A 19,503-nucleotide genomic window follows, 5' to 3' on the forward strand; every position below is an offset into this window, starting at 1 on the left:
GTGTGCCAGATGCTAGGAATCAGTGGTGGTCAGAAGCTAGGTCACAGTCTCCTAGTGGAGACAGCCTCGTGAGTGCACTAATGACTCTACCACAGTTACTAAGTAGAGGGCACTGAAGAAAGGCAGCATGGTTCTCTGGGTATTTGGTGAGGAACAAAACTTAGTCTGGGAGGTCAGAAAAGGTTTCCTTGAGGAAGTGACACTTGGACGGAGCTCTGAAAGATTGAGTTAAGTAGACAAAGGCAGAAGGTTCCAAACAGAACAGCCTGTGCAAACATCCTGTAGCAAGAGGGTACGTAATACTTTTGAGGAACTAAAAAATGTCCAGTAGGAGAGACCTGTAGCAGAGAGAAATGGGGAAGTGACGGGGGCGGGGGCGGGGGGGGGGGGGGGGATGGTATAGAATGAGCTAAAGAGATTAGCAGAACCTAGTCCTACCCTGTTAAGACTTTGGTTTTTATTCTAATAGTGAGGAGTATGGTTAGGAGTGTCATGATCTGATTTGTGAATGAAAGAGACCTTGGGTCAGGGGAATAACAGAACAGCAGGGAGACAGAGTGGCATAGGGGCCCGAGTTGACTGGAGTCTTAAAGCGGAGGGGGAGACGGAAAGGAGTGCACAGGTTTGACAAATTGGGAGATAAAATCCACCTACTTGGTAAGTATACCTTGAGAGAGAAGCTGATATAAGGGAATATTGCAGATTGGGTGGCTTAGAAATAAGAAATGTATTTCTCACAATTCTGGAGGCTGGGAAGTCCGAGGTCAGGGGCACTAGTATGTTTGCATTCTGGTGAGGACCCTCTTCCTGGTTTCTAGCTGCTGCCTTCTCACTGTCCTCATGTGGTAGAACAGGCAAGGAAGGGTCTTTCTGAAGCCTCTTTTATAAGGTGGTGGTCTCCAAAACCGTATCCAGTCCAGAGCCACATACTTGGAAGTCCATAAGTTTTGTGTCTAGCACAGAGGTTGGCCAGCTTTTTCCTTAAAGGATCACATAATATATATTTTTTTATTTTGTGGACCATATGATCACTACTGCAAATACTCTGATCTTGTCACTCAAAAGCAGGCATAGACACTATATGAACAGATGGATGTGGCTGTATTCCAGTAAAACTTCTTGGACTCTGAAACTTGAGTTTCTTATAAATTTTTATGTTTCACAAAACCCTACTATTCTTTTGATTTTTTTTCCCCCCAGCTATTAAGGAATGTGAAACCGTTTTTAGCCCAGGGACAAACAAAAATAGGTGTCGGTCTGCCATTGGCAACAGCTTGCCATCCCCTTGATCTAGCACATTTCTTCCCTCCTGGTACTGTCTCGGAGAAGCACTGGCTGATGGCCCCACAGAAGTCTGTCTTCAGGATTTGTCTGATTGCTGTGTGCTGGTCTTAAGCTTGTCCTTCAATTACCTGTATTTTCTGTGAAGTTGAAGTTCTATCTGAAGGCTAAGCAAATCTGAAATAATTTTAAGTGCCCTGTTTACTGTCCATTTGTTTCTCTAGATCCTAGGTGACGGTGATAGGACATGCTTCCCTGAGCCCAGGGAGGCATCAGTTTGGAGATGTGGTTTTGTTTTTGGTTGCAAGTGGTTTTCCACTCTGTTTTGAGAAATAAAACTCATTAGTACTAGAAGTGGTTTTTAACAGTAAAGCAGTTAATGCTTTTAAAGCCAGACAGTTAAAGAAAAATTATAGAAAAGAAACACCACCGATCCTTACAAGATTACACGCCACTAAATGTATGATTCCCTCAACTTCCCCGCAGTCAGAAGTTCTTTTCTTCCTTGTCTTCTTTCTTTGTATCCCATGCTCTCCTCCCATCTCTTAGTTTTTCAAGCTATTTCAACCTAGAAATTGTTTCTTATATAATGTTACTTTTTTTGAGTTTGTTGACAACACAAGTACTTATGATAGGAACTTTTTTTTTTTAACATTTTATCTCAGAGAGTGATCTTGAGCTGGCAAAGGGGCAGAGGGGGAGAGAGGAGGGAAAGAGAATGTTAAGCCAACTCCGAGCTGAGCACAGAACCCGACGTGGGGCTCAGTCTCACAACCCTGAGATCATGACCTGAGCCAAAACCAAGAGTCAGATGCTTAACGGACTGAGCCACCCAGGTCCCCCTCTGGTAAGAACTTTTTAATGGAAAAGATAGTATTCCTTATTATAGTTATATTAGGACATTTTGAACAAGTTAAATGAGTAGGATTTTGAGTGGCTTTATTTTCATAGTTGCATCATGAGTTAGATATGAAAAGAGGGACTCACTTTGGCTATTGAATAGTGAATTGAGATTGTTAACCACTGAAGGTGGTATGGCAGGGTTGCTAGAGTTGATGGAAATTCTGTGTGGTACTGGCATGTTCAGAACATATAGGGTGCACAGTAATAACAGTACATTTTACAAGGCTTTTATTGTGCAAAGTGCTTTCGCATTGATTTTCCAGTTTGAGCTACATTTCATCCCTGGAAGGAGAAATGTTATGCCCTGTTAGTAGGGAAACTGAGTCCCAGAAGGGCTGCTGATTTGCCCTATATCATTCTGTTTATTCATCATAATGCCAGGAATTCTGACCCCAGAGCCCATTCTTTTTCCATAACTGCATTTCCTCCATTTCATTGTATTTCTTGGGATGTGCTCACAAATTTACACTTTTTGGTGATCAGTTTGAACTTTTCTTTGACCCATCCATAGTGACCTGTTAATGATCCTGACCTCCCTGCAGGTGTTTGCTGGTGAGTAGGTGGATGGGGAGTGGGAGGCCCAGAGGCCAGCCAGTATAGGAGAGGAGAACTTCTTAGAGAAACAGGAGTGACTCAGTGTCCTGAAGAAGAACTTATTTGCCTCTGTAGAGGAGGGAAATCTTCCTCTTACCCTGTTAGGTTCTGTGGCTGGTCAAAGAATTAAACTGACATCAGACATTAACAGGAGAAAAGCATAGACATTTTTTGTGGATATGGGAATCTTCAGAAGGAAAATGAAGCCCCAAAGAAGCCATTAGGCCCAAAAGCAAAAGTGGCAACTTGATAAAAGGACTTAAGTTGTAATGACAAAGAAATGTCTGGGGAAACTAATGGAAGATGAGGAGAGTTATTTGGGTCTGCTTGTACAGATTCGTTTTGACGTTGACTCCAAATCTGGTGATAACACTATTGCAATGATAACAATATTCTTCCATTCTTGATATAGGGAGGGTGTGTCTCAATGGGAAATTTTATGACCTACTTTTAGTTACCACGGGGGGAGAGCAGAGAGCCTTGCCTGCATCTGCTCTTTGTCCAGCGCGTTCAGTTCAGAATAACCGATATGCCAAAGTGGCGTATTTTGGGGTGGTATGTTCCGACCCCCTTCACGAAACCTGACTAAGGTAAACCAGTCTCTTCAAGGTAGAAAGCGGCTCTAGCAACTGGCCAAGGAGTACACTTCAAACAAACCATATGTCCGAAAGAAAAGGGCCAAGAGCTGTAAGTCAGACTTCTTGGAGCAGAGGGGAGAAACTGGTGGCTGAGCCAGCGTAGGATATCCTAAAGCCCAAGGCTCACCTGGGTCCAAAGCTGAACACAGACTTTGAACTCCATTGTGACTTAGGGCTTGAAGGACTGATCCACATCTAGTGGGTTTTAAGAGGTAGTGGTATCACCTTGCATTGGCTTCAACCATATCAGCCTCAGTACAAAGTGCTGAAGAATGATTCCACATCTGGTCTAGGGAGGGTTGAGACAGGGACATGGGAAGGCTTCAGAAACTGAGCCCCCAAGCTCATCTTCAATTTGCCTTTTTAAAATTATTTTATTATTTTTTAAGATGTATTTGTTTAAGAGAGAGAATGAGGGTTGGGCAGGTGGGAGGGAGAGGGACAGGGAAAAACAGACTCTGTAATGAGTGTGGAGCCTGGTGCAAAGCTGATCTCTGGCCCCTGAGACCAGAACCTGAGCCAAAATCAGGAATTGGACACCTGGGGTGCCTGGGTGGCTCAGTCAGTTAAGCGTCTGCCTTCAGCTCGGGTCATGATCTTGGGGTCCTGGGATTGAGCCCCAAGTCAAGCTCCCTGCTCAGCAGGAGTCTGTTTCTCCCTCTGCCCTTCTTCCCACTTATGCATGCTTGCTTGCATACTCTCTCTCTCTCTCTCTCAAATATATAAATAAAACCTTTAAAAAAAAAAGTTGGACACTTAACTGACTGAGCCACCCAGGCATCCCTCCATTTGCTTTTAAAATAAGTATCATAAAGTTTACTTGTTAAATTTGCTTGCTTTTGTTTCCTTTGTTTTTCACTTTGTTTTCTAGTAAATAGATTGTTTTGGAAAAATACTAATTTCTTTGCTGCACAAAGGGGAAATGAGTAGAAGAAATACAGCCCAAGTCTGTGCCCCTAACCATCGTCCATGCTGGGTTATTGTAGATGGAGCCCTGTGAAGGATTCTTCTAGGCAGGAAAGCCTTTCCTCTCTTCCCTGGATTCCCTTTCTCAGTCTGCCTCCTGCCCTATGTAGTTTCCTTTCCTTAAAAAAAAAAAAAAAGTAGATGCTGAATTCTTATGATCTGGGCCATTCCACGGACCCCATGTTGTATTTACTGTAGTCCGTGTTAATGTGTTAATGGTCCGTTAAAGGGTACAGGGTGTGAATTCATCTTCTACCCTCTATTGGCCTATATACTGTTGCTGAAATACCTGCCAACTTTTCTGCATTGTGCCTTTCTTTTGCTTTTTCCAAATGCCTGGACTACTCTCCCTACCATCTCCTAGATCATCCAGACTCCCATTCATCATGTCACATCTGTCTTCGTGTGGAAGCAGCACAGCTTACCGAGGGCCAGCTTGGCAGAAATCAGAACATTCCAAGAGGAAGCTGAAAGTAAGCAGAAGTAACATAAGGGTCTGTAGGCAGGCAGATGTCTCCTGCCATCAAGAACTTGGAGATTGTCCTAGTGCTAAAAGCTAAAGGGTGTTTTAAATTTTAAATAAGGAAGGTATTATTATTATTTTTTTTTAAAAATATGCATTTATTTGCGAGAGAGTCAGGAAGAGCACAAGTTGGGGAAGAGGGAGAAGCAGGCTCCCCACTGAGCAGGGGGCCCAGTGCAGGGCTCCATCCCAGGACCTTGGGATCTCGACTTGAGCCAACAGCAGAAACCCAATTGGCTGAGCCACCCAGGTGCCCCATAAGGAAGGTGTTATTGTTGCCTGTGGCCAGTATGGTCTGACTTCATGTCCTGTTACTCCCGTGGTTCCCTTGCACTCTGCAGCAGGGTTTTATCAAGAATGGCAGTTGATGTTGGGGGTCAGAGAATCCCTTTTCTCGGGAAGCTGTCCTGTTCATTGTAGGTTTTCAGCAGCATCCATGGCCTCTGGCCCGGACGCCAGTGACTCCCCTCACCTGCACCAACTAGAAGTGAACACAGACATTGCCAAGTGCTGTGCAGGGGGTAGGTTAGAAGGAGAAGGAGCTGCAGGATGGCTCTCCACTGAGGACCACTGCTCTGTAGGCACGATTCTTCCTGTGCCCAGGTAAGCAGGTGCCCACACCGGTCCATGCTGTCCATGCCCTTTCTGTCTGTCAGCTTGTAGGCTGGAGCTCTGTTAAAGATCTGCCTCTGCTGGGAGGCTAGTCTCGTCATCTTTGCCAAAACTGTTAGTGCCCCCTCCCAAGCACGTAGTAATTATTTATAATTAACTAATTATAATTAACTAATTATAATTTTTATAATTAGACTTAACACGTTTAGTGCTCCTACTGTGTGGCAACCATTATGCTGAGTTTTAGGAACATAGCAGTAAAGAAAAACCTTCTTGTCTTGTGTTGCTTCGTCCACCATATTACCACAAAGTGTATTTGTAGTTCCTGTAGCGACCATGAATTCCTGGAGGGCAGGGACCATGTGTTGGGTCTTAATCCTTTCCCCTCACTCCTTACGGAGTAACAACATAGACTTGGTCCTCAAGGTGTTTGGTGAATAATGAAATAATTTATCCTGTTCTCTGAATCTCTACTTAGCCCAGTTCAGGTTCTTCTCATTGTAAATATGAGCTCTTGCCTGTTTCCAGATGAGATATACTGACTCCATTTGCCCCCCTTCAAATCCTACCTTCTCCAAAGATGCCAGAGTGAGGTATCTTACCACCTCTGCTTACAAGCCGTCTGTGCCTCTTGTTGCATCTGGTATTTTAAAGACGAATGTCTGTAACCTGGCTGGGTCTGGACTTCTCTGGGCACTCCCTTCCCTCCATTTCTCTCCAGCAGCCAGAACAGCCGACAGCTGTCCACAGTCACTGCCGTTTCACATGCAAGATGCGTTCATTGCTCCTGCTTCCTCTGTTTGCAGTTTTCCCTCTTCTCCTGGGTAACTCTATCTTACCCTGTAAGATTCAGTTCAGAGATCCCTTCTTTCTGGAAACTTCTGGGCCGTCTACCAGACTAGGTTGGGTGTTCCTCATCTGTGTCCCACAGTGCCAGTGTCTACTGAAAATTATCTCTTCACGTTCTGTTAATGGGTCTGCCTTCCCAGTTCTGCAGTGAGTTTCTGGAGAGGTAGAATTCTGTCCTACTCATCTTTTTATCCCAGATGTCTAGCACAGTGACAAGTGGTAGGCACTTAGATTTTGTTTGAGTGAATGAAAAATTTAGTAACAGGAGCTTTTATTTAACATAGAAGTTTAAAATAGAAGCTCTTAATAATTAATCATTTATTTTTGCTTTCCACAGATATCGGTATCAACTTGACAGATCCCATGTTCAGAGGAATTTATAGAGGAGTTCAGAAGCATCAAGGTAAATGTTTCTTTTATTAAGATGAGTAGTTTCTCTGTGAAGACAAGGTGTCTGCCACAAGGAGATCATGAAGCATAATCCACTTTACAAGTGAAATATTAAGAGGATTTATTATGCATCTTAGATGCATACAGTTTAAAGCTATAAACAAAGGGAAACATAAATAAGCTGCTTAGGTAAATAGCAACCAGGAGCATTTGTAAAGCACCTGTAATGACGGTGTTACCAAGGCCTCCTTCTCTGAGGAAGTGTATCATTTCAAATAGAGCGATGCAAAAAAGCGGTAGGCATAAAAACCAAACAACAAGCCAAACAACATTTGATGTCTAATTAGTCTTTTAAGCATTGAACATTAGGGGACATAATTTAAAAATCAGGTGCAGTCGAACATGAATGTTTTCAGCTGAGTGACAGATGTGGGTCAGGAGTACCGGGCTGCTGCCCAGCTTCCCTGTCTTGCCTTCCCCCTTTCCTCCAAGTCCTGCCAGAGCCCAGATGCCTGTGGTGTGGGTGGGGATAGACCGTAGTTTCTCAAAGATTGATGGAAAGCTTAGCCAAAAGCAAAATGGCTTGTATTTCATTCGAAAGCGTATTTCGTCAGCTGAGGCAGGGAAGCAGTAAGTGATGGTGACAACATGTTTTTGAAAGAATTTCTCCAATAAACTGGTTTATAAGTATTGTCTCAAAAATGACTGTACTTGTTCTATGTAAATGCAGACGTGAAAATTTGGTTTTGTGGTCTGGGCGAAGCGGAACTGCACATTCCAACAGTTAAGTCAGAGCTAATTTCACTGCTTCTAGGTGACACTAAGTGAAAGCCTCCCTAAATACTGGGAATGTCAGGTGCCACTTTATAGAAGAAAGCTCAGCGTTAGCTTTCATAAGCCTTACCTCAAAACTTACCTTTTCTCCTCCATTTAGAAGTTTAGGTAATGTTTTTGCTTTATGTTTATAAGATGTTCGGTACTACGGATGATTGAAAAAATTATATTCTGATTTTTGTGACCTCGTAGCACTTACTAGATTTCATGCTCTGTGACTCTGCATGTATGTGTGTGTTTATGAAATAAGTTTTATTGTCATCGGTATCAGTAGGACTCTGGTTTATAATATTTAGCAGAACTAGTTCACTAATTTGATAGTTTTTGTCTAAAAGAAATTTTATAGCTATTCTAGAAATAATTGAATTCTAACTAAATTTACTGTGGTAATTAAATATGAAATTAATAAGTGGATCTTTATGATAGAATTGTTTGATTTTTGCTGTCCATTTACCTCAGGCCTCTTAAAGCTTATTGTTAACTTAACAAGAAATTTGGGGGGAAAAGCAAAAAACTGTCAGAGAAAATAAAAATTATCCTTCCTCAATGGGAATGGGAATTACAGAAATACAGCATTAACTGCAATTTACAAAGAGGTCTTTGGGAGGCGTTTCAGATATATTTTGAAAGGCTGTAGTAAAAATAACGATTTTTTTTTTTTTAAAGATTTTATTTATTTATTTGACAGACAGAGATCACAAGTAGGCAGAGAGAGGGGAGGAAGCAGGCTCCAGCTGAGCAGAGAGCCCGATGTGGGGCTCGATCCCAGGACCATGGGATCATGACCTGAGCCGAAGGCAGAGGCTTTAACCCACTGAGCCACCCAGGCACCCCCAAAAATAATGATCTTAATAATTGTTTTATTTTTATATAAATATATAAAAAATATATTTTTATATAAAAATACAGTGCCAACAAGTTTTGAACTTAAGTGATTTGAATGATAGTGAGCAAATTCACCTTTGGTTTGAATCTCCTGATTTTTGTCACTCTTCTCTCTTTGGTTAACAGAATAAAATATAATTAAATGGATAACTAGGCATCTAGTTTGCCTTATATGGGTTTCTTTTCTTTTCTTTTTGGGTTATTGCTGATTATTATTATATGTATACTCAATATCGATCTGGTAAATATAATTGTTTCTTTGTAATTTTCTTTCAAGAAGGGATAGTAAGTGAAAAATTTTTTTACCAGGTTTTCTTAATGTGGGGTTTGCTTTTTACAGATGACTTACAAGATGTAATAGAGAGAGCTGTCCAGATTGGTGTTAAAAAGGTAACTTTCTGTTAAGTTTTTTAAAAAAATTAAATTCTGGTTAAGATACTGTAGAATAGAAGAGAAGGAGCTCATACCTCACTTGGCATTTGGGGATATGTATTGTCAACAAGTAATATTAGTAAGTAAATGAAGTAAAACATCAAAACTTAAGTGACACAAGCCTTAGGCTCAGTTCTTTATGTGAGCAGAAGTGTGGTAAATGGCAAAGTCTCTTTGATAAAAGTGTTTAAAACCTATTTTAATTATCAGGCATCTCAAGATGCAACTCTTAATAAATTTTATAACCTAACTTAGCATTTGTTAGAACTCAGTGGTCATCAGAAAGACCTGTGTCTATCACCGAGTTTAGCTTTTACAGTGTGAATATACCTTTTTGAACAACTGAGAAGACACTTTAATTTTTACCGTACTAATTTGATTATCAGGATAATTCTACTTTTTTTTTTTTTTTTAAAGATTGTATTTATTTATTTGACAGAGAGAGAGATCATGAGTAGGCGGAGAGGCAGGCAGAGAGAGAGAGATGAGGAAGCAGGCTCCCTGCTGAGCCCAGTGTGGGACTCGATCCCAGGACCCTGGGAGCATGACCTGAGCTGAAGGCAGAGGCTTTAACCCACTGAGCCACCCAGGCGCCCCAGGATAATTTTACTTTTTAAGGGAGTTCTAAGCAAATTAATATTAGCTCTGTGTCAAATTCTCTGAATAGATACTTGTTTTTAATTAGTATTTTAAAAAAATACCAAGCTAGCCCACATATGCACACATAAGGTTCAGTTCCCCAGTGTGGTGTCAGGAGACTTGGTAGCTGTGGCTTCTAAGTTGAATTACCTCGAGTAAGAGAGGACCCTGCTGGCTCCTGAGTTCCGCAGTCCCAGCTCTGCACTGTTCACCATGATAAGAAAGGATAAATGTTCCAATATTCATTTCTCATTATGCAGTCATTCCCTGCTTGGTAAATCACTTCATAAAATGCTTTTCTGCAGACTCCGAAATACCAAGCTCCTGAATTTTCATGTGTCAGCCATGAGTAGTTTAATCCTAATTTAATCCTAGCATTTGAAACATACACACCGATGTCTCGGATGCGGTTCCTAATTGAAATCTAACTTAGTGTCCTGCAGTTACGTTGTAGTAATGAAAAGCACAGTTATGGCCTCACACCCCTGGGTTTCAGTCCCAGCTTCATTCTTCAGAACTTCATAAAATGGGTGCTTCTCTCTCTAGGCTTCAGTTTTCGCATCTGTAATTCAAAAATGATAATAACGCCTAATTAAGGGAGTTGTTGTGAGAGTTAAATAAAGCTGGAGTGCAAAGCATATGGTATTGTACCTGCGTAAATACCCTTTTCTCTCTCAGGTTTACGGTGGAGCCACCGTCATCCTAGTATCATCATTGTGACCTGGGAGGGGAAGTTACGTCCTCTAATCTTTTCCTTATTTTTTCATCTATTTGGGAAAGTTATAGATAAAGTAAAGGTAGACTTGAATAATTATTTTACAGAATTGAAATACTAGACGAGGGCACCTAATTTTGTATTAAAGAATTAGGTGGTGTTAATAAAGAGTCACGTTCTCTCAATATTTTTGTGACTATCTTACACCCTGTGTTTTACAAGCAGTTGAGCATTTAATAATGGTTGCGCGTTCCCTGAATAGATACTCAGTGCCTAGTATCTTAGAAACTTAAGTTGCTCTGTGAAACCATCTGTTCATCTTTTGCACTTCCTCCTGTGTTTTGTATGTTTTCTTTTGAGGCCTGTACCTGGAAGGAATTCTTCATTTTAGCTCTGTTAGGCATTTGAAGGGAGATGCTTAAAAAAATCTACATCAGCGTGCTTAGTTTGTCCCTTCCTTAGAAGGATGCATGCTTCAGCAGCACTGCCTCAGTAGCCGGCACCCACACATCACTCTTTGTAACGTTTTCCTTTTAATACAGTCATTCCCACTGCTGGGGGACCCGGAGAGCTGTGTCTTTAGAAGCCTGCTTTCTGCCAGGAGCCATACATTTCCTTACAGAGAATTCAGTATGTGTTAATTCAGTGATGGTCAAACCCATCATGTTCTTTAATATTCCTGAAGACCCAAAGAGCTTTTCTCTATGTGGGTTTTATTTGTTAATATTAAAAATTAGAGCTAAGAAGAATATAAAGTATCTATTAACAGGGGCGCCTGGGTGGCTCAATGGGTTAAAGCCTCTGCCTTCCGCTCAGGTCATGATCCCAGGGTCCTGGGATCGAGCCCCACATAGGGCTCTCTGCTCAGCTGGGAGCCTGCTTCCTCCTCTCTCTCTGCCTACTTGTGATCTCTGTCTGTCAAATAAATAAAATCTTAAAATATATATATATATATATATAATCTATCTACTAACAGTAAACCATTATATAACTAGCATATTTTTTAGGAAAATAAGTATTTTCCAAACCAAAAAAATATAGTGACGTGAGTGGAATTGTTTTGTCTTTTTTCTTTTTTTTTTAAAAACATGTCTTGAATGTTTTAAATAGAATAGAAGACTCCAGAACTTGGGTATCTGTTTTTGCTCTTAATAGAAGACTCCAGAACTTGGGTATCTGTTTTTGCAGTTAGTCTGTTGTGCTATTACCCATCAGGTAGCCTCTGGAATATCTCCTTGCACCCTTGGGGCCGGGTGAGAGTAGCATCTTAGAATTATTATGAAAATAGTTTTGCCCTCACATTCATCTGGGGGTTCTGGGACCACACTTGGAGAACTGTTGAATTAATAAACACTACTGAATTTCCAATTTAGATGAACAGAATTCTAAATTCAGAAGTCTTTAGTTATTCAGTCTTTCATAATGTGATCTCTGTCCTTAAGGAGCTCTTGATCTAACAGGACAAACAGACATGTGAATCCATTTTAGTGGGTAGGAGTGATAAATTCTGTGTTGTATTTATGCTTGTGTGTGTGGAGAGGGGTGGTCGGGGACCACTCGAAATAGGAGATGACCCTTCAGCCACATTTTAAAGGAAGGATAAGTGTGTGATACTCAGAGAGGAGCATTCTGGAAAAAGGCAGCAAGAAGGCATGTTTGGGAAACTGTTGTTGATACCCTGTTCAAGTAGGCTTATTTTCTTTCTTTTTCAGTTCATGATTACAGGTGGAAATCTGCAGGACAGTAAAGAGGCACTGCATTTGGCACAAACAAATGGTATCCTCGCATTACTTTTACCCCAACCCCCACCCACCCAAAATACGAGTTGAGTTGTTTTGAAGAAATCTTTCTAAAAACTGCCTCAGGTGCAACAAAATGGATTGTGACTGTAGAAATAACAGGAAAACAGACTGATTGCAATGGGACATGATTAAAATGAAGGAATTCTGAGTGCCCACCAGTGTATCAGACGTTTGCTTAAACACTCTCTCTCACATACTTAACGATTATTTTGATTATTTTAAGGTTAATGAGAGTTAAGTTCACTGGGTATACAGTTTAGCCTCATATATTCCTGATGTAAGATTTTTCTATGTTGTAATGTGCTTAAGATGTGAGTTGCTTTTTATTTAAACTTTAACTGTGAAGGATCATTTATTAAATATTTATCATGCAGACCATTGTTTTAAGAGCCCAGGAATGCAAGTAATAATATATAATCGTTCTGCTCACTTTATGTTCATGCATTTTGCCATTATTTAAAATCTGTGAAGTTTTAGAATTGGTTCCTAAAGAAATCCTAGTTACAGAAAACCTCTCCTTATCTGGTATTCATTCTACCTAACTTATTTTGGTTTTGTGTTTTGGCATGCATGCTTCTTGTGCTAGACATTGAAGAATTAGGCATTCCATGTTATTTTTCAAAATACTGATTTACTTAAAGTTAATTTTTATGGAAATCTTTCTAAAATGCATACTTCTCTTCAGGGTCCACGGACACTTTTTTTAGTGATTAAGGTAGCAGTAGTCACCTTCCCAGACGCCTCTGGGGATATAAGAATCTTGTCTTCCATACTTTTTATTCTTGAAGAGATACACCTTTAAACGTTCTCCAAGCTCCCCTGTCAGCCCTCTCACTCCTCTTCCCGGACCTGTGTCCCGGCTACTTTAAAACTTCTGCCTCCTTTTATATGTAAACGTCCGCAGGAGAGGCTGAGGAAGGCTCCCCGCCTCTCCCCGGCTTCTGGGACAAGCCACTCAGAAGCCCTTTTTGACTTCATACTTGTGTTCCGTGCAGCCACAGCTAGCATGATATCCAAATAAGTGAGCTTTATTTTTTATTAGAAAAACAAATCCCAAGGCGTCTGGGTGGCTCTATCCGTTGCACATCTGTCTTTGGCTCAGGTCGATCAAGCCCTGGTTGGGCTCCCTGCTCATTGGACAGGGAGCTTCTCCCTCTTCCTCTGCCCCTCCCCACCATGCTCCTGCTCTCTTTCTCTCTCTTTCAAAGTAAATAAAATCTTAAGAAAATAAAAAGAAAAAAACAGATTCCCTTTCCATCTCTTTAAGTCACCCTTTTTTTGTTTGTTTTATTTATGTATTTGACAGAGACAGATAGCAAGAGAGAGAATATAAGCAGGGGGAGTGGGGGAGTGGCGAGGGGAGGGAGAAGCAGGCTTCCCGCTGAGCAGGGAGCTCCATGCAGGGCTTGGGCTCCATCCCAGGAACCTGGGATCATGACCTGAGCCTAAGGCAGCCACTTAAAGACTGAGCCACCCAGGTGCCCCTAAGTCACCCTTTTTAAGGGGAAGAAATACATTTTGTTATGTTAAATACGTGAAAGATAGTGATGTGAATAGTGAATATAAAAGATTTAATTAGGTTGTGACATTTCATTCTCCAAGAAATTGTTTTATTTTCCATTCTGCAGGACTCAGTAAATACCAAACTTTGGAAAGTTGAATTAATTCTTTTTACCAATATGTTAAAGGCAATTTTCATATTCATGTCCTGCTTTGTTAAGGTATTCCAAAAATTATCGTATGATTAACCATATGCAGTTCTTGTAGTTCAAATAGTTCATGGCTATTATTAAAAATTAACCAGTTGAAATTATTTGTTCTATCATTTTTGCATATTAAGTATAATATGAAAAATATTTTGAAAATAATCCTAAGACATTATTTTGTGCTAGATATGTTTTTCAGTACAGTTGGATGTCATCCCACAAGATGTGATGAATTTGAAAAGAATGACCCTGATCTTTACTTAAAGGAGTTGTTAAATCTTGCTGAAAACAATAAAGGGAAAGTTGTAGCAATCGGGGAGTGTGGACTGGGTAAGTGCCAACCTAGCCCTGTTAGAGTGACTTTGAAAGTGATTTGTTCTGTACAAGTTAATGAGTTGTTATTTATTTATTTATTTATTTATTTTGTCTTTTAAAGATTTCGACCGACTACAGTTCTGTCCCAAAGATACTCAGCTCAAGTAAGGAAATTTTTTGACTTTAGTAATTATCGTAAAATCAGAAGAGTGATTTTTTAAAAAATAGCTTTTATTTGTTCAGAATGTAGTTGGATTAAGCATCAGGATTAAGCATTTTCCCTTTGTGTATCAAAAGTGAAGGGAAAAAAATTCCATGCATACTTGCATGGAATTCCCAAGGGATGGAAGCATCTTGTTCCTAACTGATGAACCATCTAACTTAATTTGAATGATAGAAGTTAAGGATGAGTTTTACATGATGGAGACTTCTGTTCTTTTTCTCATGAGTGTGTTCATGTAAACCCTTCCAATGGAATGATTTAAGAGCAATCAGTGATTTAAAGGATTTAAGAGCAAGGGGTATTAAAAGGAGATTATAGGATTAATCACCAAAGTAGGAAAAACCTACTCTTGCTGGGCACTGGATATTGTCAGCTTAGAACGTGAGGGTCTTTTCACAGGAGCCATGTGGAGATTGGGAGCTTCTCAGAAAACTCCAAAGTTCCCAACCTTTGTAGATTTCCTACAACCACTGCCTATACCTTTTAGTTGGAGCTCCTGCCCGCACACCGGTGGGTAGTATGATAGGTCAAAAAGAAAAACTAGCTCATAGACTTAATTTAAGTCTATTTATGAGCATTTTGTTGCATTTCAGAAACAATGTATTCGTTATCCAGGTGATAGAACATTAGACTAAATCCTCTCCGAGCTGTTCAGTGATGTATGATGCTGTGGTTTTCCGGGACAGTCACCTGATTACCAGGAGGATTATTAAATCCTAAACCTCTCTTGACTATCATTTTTATAGGTCACTCACTTACCTTAAAAGTTCACATACTCACATTTAAATTGAAAAATAGTTGGCTGCTTAAGTTTGTTAGGTGAAGCCCATAGATCATAATTCGTCCGCTTTAGAGTCTGTGTTCGGCCGAGATGAACATCGTGAAGCAGACAGATGGCGCGGGCTGGGACAGTGATCCTCTGGCCGTAGGACTTTGATCCAGATGCATTCAGACTGATTCTAAAATGCAACCTACATACTTGGAACTGCATTTTTTTGTCTTACTGAAAACACTGATACTCCATTTCACTGCTCTGATACCTTCAGATCAGAACTTAAGACAATACGTCTAGCAGGACGTAGTTTATGCTCGAATGCAGCCACCAGCTGCCGGGTAGTAATCTCTACTAAGAGTTTAAACTGAGTACTCATTTGGTAAATGATTACCAAGTGCCCCCCGCAGTGTAATACAAAGAATAGGCTTGGTTCTGATGCCTTTCTAGATAAGAGAGGACATAAGTAATTAAAATGGGTTGGAAAATGCTAACAGAGGAAGGACTTTCTGGGGGAGTCAGGGAAGGCTTTGCTAATGAGGTGAGGTGATGTGAGCTCAGCGTCTTCCAGAGGAGATAAAGCTAAGGACAAACTAAAGTATGGTACAGATTTGAAAAAGATGGGCAGTTCAGTTTGAGATTTTAAATTGTAAAACATCAAATGATCTAGTAAAAAATCACAGCAGTAGGAATCCCATTTGGATTGTTGTTAAGAAAACAAATATCCCTCCCCATGCACCCCCCCCCCACCCGCCATGTCCTCTGCCGATGCTCCCTCCCTGCACACACAGTGCTCTGTACTTGTTTCAGCATTTCTCACGTCCCGGAATACCTTCATGTTCCCCCTTCCTGTCCCACAACAGAGTAGTGTCTGAGTTCTCTGGGGGCACATACCCAGCCTCACTCGTGCTGTCGCGCCCATACATAGCACCGTGCGCGATACTCTCAGTGCCTGGCGGGTACTCCGTAAATGTTCACTGAGTTTTTCATAAGGAGAAAGGGTCATTTTGATTCCTGGAGAGCAGCATGGAGTAAAAAGCCTATAATTCGGCTTTTACTATTGGATCTTTTCTTGGAAGAATTTCGATCTTGAGCTGTTCTTTTATACCACCTGAGACAACCAGAGTATGATTTTTGTTCTTGTTGTTTTAAGTAAAAATGCAATCAGGAAAAAGATGTATGAGAAGAGAAAAATAGAAAATGGTATGATGGATTAGTAGGCAAGACAGAACTGATGAGCAGTAGACAATGGCCAAAGAATACCGAGTCCTGCTGGTAAGTAAGGCGGATTGTAACTGTGCGGAGTAGTTCTCATAGAACCGACGGCTTTGTATTTGAACCCTAACTGCCATTTGGTGGCTGTGTGTCTGTAAATCTCAGTTTCCTCGTCACTGGAATGGGGATAATACCGCCTGCCTTTCTCAACATTTGGTATGTAAAGCACATCATAGTAACAGGCTTGGCGCAGTTAGTGCTCCAGAAATTGCGACTGTGGTGGTATTCTCAGAAGTATTTTCATCCTAAAGAAAATACAAACTATCCTTTTCTTTGGGGTTTTTGCAAAGCATTTTTTAAAGAGTGAAAATCCCAAAAGGCATGAAAACAAGGAATAAGCCGGACCTTGCTGTCGAGGGGTTTCCCTTGAAGCCTGTGCTGTCTATTCAGTGTCCGCCCTGTGCTCCATCCGCTTTTCTTGCTGCCAAGTTTAGAGCTCAGTTCACTTGAGTGGGAAGAATTTGCTGTGGGATTTTCCCGGGGCTTTAAAATGTTAATACTGTGCAGTTCTGTTTTGGAAAAAGAAACCCAACATCAGACAAGATTTCAAAAGAACCGTTTGGGGATTTAGGGAACCCCAGCGATGAGAGAGTGAGGCTGTCCTTGCCATGGGCCAGTCCAGAGGCCGGCCCAGCTCTGCGGATTAAGGTGCACTGCTCCAAGGCGCTGGGCTTTTGGGAGTTGCCTCAGTCTTAATTACTAACAGCTACTCACAGGCTGACCTTTTCAAGCCCTTGTCCTCGGTTATTGTTGACCCTCAAATGTAAGAAACAGTAATACAGGCAGAAGCAAATTACAGCTTCACTAAAATGAGCAAATCTAACTCAAATAAACAGTGCTTTTCATTTATGAACTAAGAAAAAAAAAACAGTAAAAGAAGCAGAGAAATCTCTTGATAAGGGCCAGTTTCTGCTATTACACTATTTCTAGTTAGGATGGTGGGTTTTTTCCTTTAAAGACAACAGGTACTTAATGGCAAGCCCTGGTTATCCTCACTCTGTGTCATTAGGAATAGTTGGCCTCCTTAAGACACCTAGCTAGCTTGAGTGTATGGATCTTTCTTTTCTCATATGCAGACTAATGGAGGCACGTTGCCTAAACATCTGTTATTTTCATAATTTGTACTTTTGCCTGCTGTGATGGGCAGGCTTATTCCCAAGGGGATCATTAGATTTTTTGTAAATCTGTGGCTCAGTTGTGTGGCTTTGTATATAGAATTGTGTGTGAAAGAAGCGATCCGTGTCGATGGGGAGGGTGAAGCAGAGAGTGTGTAGTGTGTAGCCGGAAGCCAGATCCAGGGTTAAGTTTACGTAATGACTGGAGCACACTTCATTGCTGACATTTCAATTACTGTAGAGGTTATGGAAATAGTGACTTTTCTTTAAAGATTTCATTTCTGTTTCTTGCCCTATGAAATTTCAGCACTTTGTTAACGAAAATTCTTTTTGCTTACTGTAGCCCAGCAGAACCTGAAAAGGTGATTTAAAAGCCCAAACACTGGGTAATAAAGATGAAAAAAACCACCAAAATTATGAAAACTCTTTAAGAAGTGCACTTACGTTTCTAATTTGAAAGTTTAGCATTTTCAGGAGGACAAAGGGGTGCTCCAGGAAAATGGCTGTCTTGTATTTCAAGGGGTTAAGGTAGAGGAATATATAGCAAAAGAGATTTAAACTAAACACCAAGAAATTATTCCTTAAAATTAAGGTGCCTAGAAGAGGTAAACTCCTGTAGGAAAATAAGACCCTTACTCTCTGTAACTCTTGGTTTCATTTGAGCTGCATGACCACAAGTGAGATGAGTGAGCCCCGCACTGAGAACGCGGGGAACACGCACCGTGTTACATCTGGCTATTTTCCTTATGCTGTGGGACCAGGAGAGGCTTCTTGGAAATGTCACAACTTTTAGTCATTTTGGCTGAGACCTGGAATTCAAGCACTCAGTTTCTGGGTCCAAGTGTGTTACAGTGTGTTGTGATCTTGGATGAGGTCGTACATCCTCTGGCACCAGCTCTTGTCCTGTTCTAGGGTTATTTTGTGGGTCAGATGAGATAATGGTATGTGGCACTTGAAAAACCTTTTTATAAAGTACTCTCTAAACATTCACGGCTGTCATTTTATTTTATTTTATTTTTTAAAGATTTTATGTATTTAGGGGCGCCTGGGTGGCTCGGTAGGTTAAGCCTCTGCCTTCAGCTCGCGTCGTGATCTCGGGGTTCTGGGATCGAGTCCCGCATCGGGCTCTCTGCTTGGCGAGGAGCCTGCTTCCTCCTCTCTCTCTGCCTGCCTCTCTGTCTACTTGTAATCTCTCTCTGTCAAATAAATAGATAAAATCTTAAAAAAAACAAAAAAGATTTTACGTATTTATTTGACAGAGAGAGAACACAGCAGGGGGAGCGGCAGGCACAAGGAGAGGGAGAAGCAGGCTTTTCACTCAGTGGGGAGCCCGATGCAGAGTCGATCCCATGACCTTGGGATCATGACTTGAGCTGAAGGCAGACGTTTAACCGACTGAGCCACCCGGGTGCCCCACGGCTGCCATTTTATCATGTAGTTTTTATATCTTTGAAACATAGAATGTTTCAGTGTTTGTGCTATTTATATTTATTTAATAAACCCCGCATCTAGTAGTAGTGATTCCTTGTATAACAGAACATGGAAAACCTAAGTATAAAGCTGTGCCAGGCCCCGAGCTGCAGCGAATTGCCTTCCATTGATGGTGCTCAGCCAGCTCTCGGGCCAAGAGGCTGGTGGTGTGTTCTTCCCTTCCAGCACGTGCTGCAGGGAGAGTATCTGCTTCATTTGCTGGGGTTTGGTGGGAAAACCTAGTTAAAAGTAATCATTTGAGGGGCACCTAGGTGGCTCATTTGGTGAAGTGTCTTCCTGCAGGTTAGGTCATGATCCTGGGGTTCTGGGACTGAGCCCTGTATCAGCCTCCTTGCTCCTTCTTCTCCCTCTCCTGCTACCTATCCCATCCCCTACTTGTGCTCTCTCTGGCTGTTTCTCTCTCTCTCTCAAAGAAAATCTGTAAAAAAAAAAAAAAAAGTAATTATTTGAGGAACAGTTCCCATCACTGGAAACATAAACATTATAGCTATTTCTAGTGATCGGTAGTAAAGTGCTACCTAATTTACCCAGTAGTTATAATGG

The 19,503-nt window shown here is 41.1% G+C and overlaps 1 protein-coding gene across 2 annotated transcripts in view; it reads left to right on the forward strand.

Moving 5' to 3' along the window:
* TATDN1 (TatD DNase domain containing 1) overlaps window positions 1-19,503 on the forward strand; it is a 39,662-nt gene that overhangs the window by 3,390 nt on the left and 16,769 nt on the right. For both annotated transcript variants that reach the window (XR_006818644.1, XM_046007740.1), the window contains exons 2-6: window positions 6,704-6,769; window positions 8,816-8,865; window positions 11,974-12,037; window positions 13,956-14,099; window positions 14,206-14,248. Coding sequence is in view for 1 of the 2 variants with exons in the window: in XM_046007740.1 (XP_045863696.1) it covers window positions 6,704-6,769; window positions 8,816-8,865; window positions 11,974-12,037; window positions 13,956-14,099; window positions 14,206-14,248 (367 nt within the window). In the remaining variant the exon portion in view is untranslated. The remainder of the gene's footprint in view (window positions 1-6,703; window positions 6,770-8,815; window positions 8,866-11,973; window positions 12,038-13,955; window positions 14,100-14,205; window positions 14,249-19,503) is intronic.

The sequence above is a fragment of the Meles meles genome, chromosome 1, assembly GCF_922984935.1.
Source record: "Meles meles chromosome 1, mMelMel3.1 paternal haplotype, whole genome shotgun sequence".
Classification (NCBI taxonomy): domain Eukaryota; kingdom Metazoa; phylum Chordata; class Mammalia; order Carnivora; family Mustelidae; genus Meles; species Meles meles.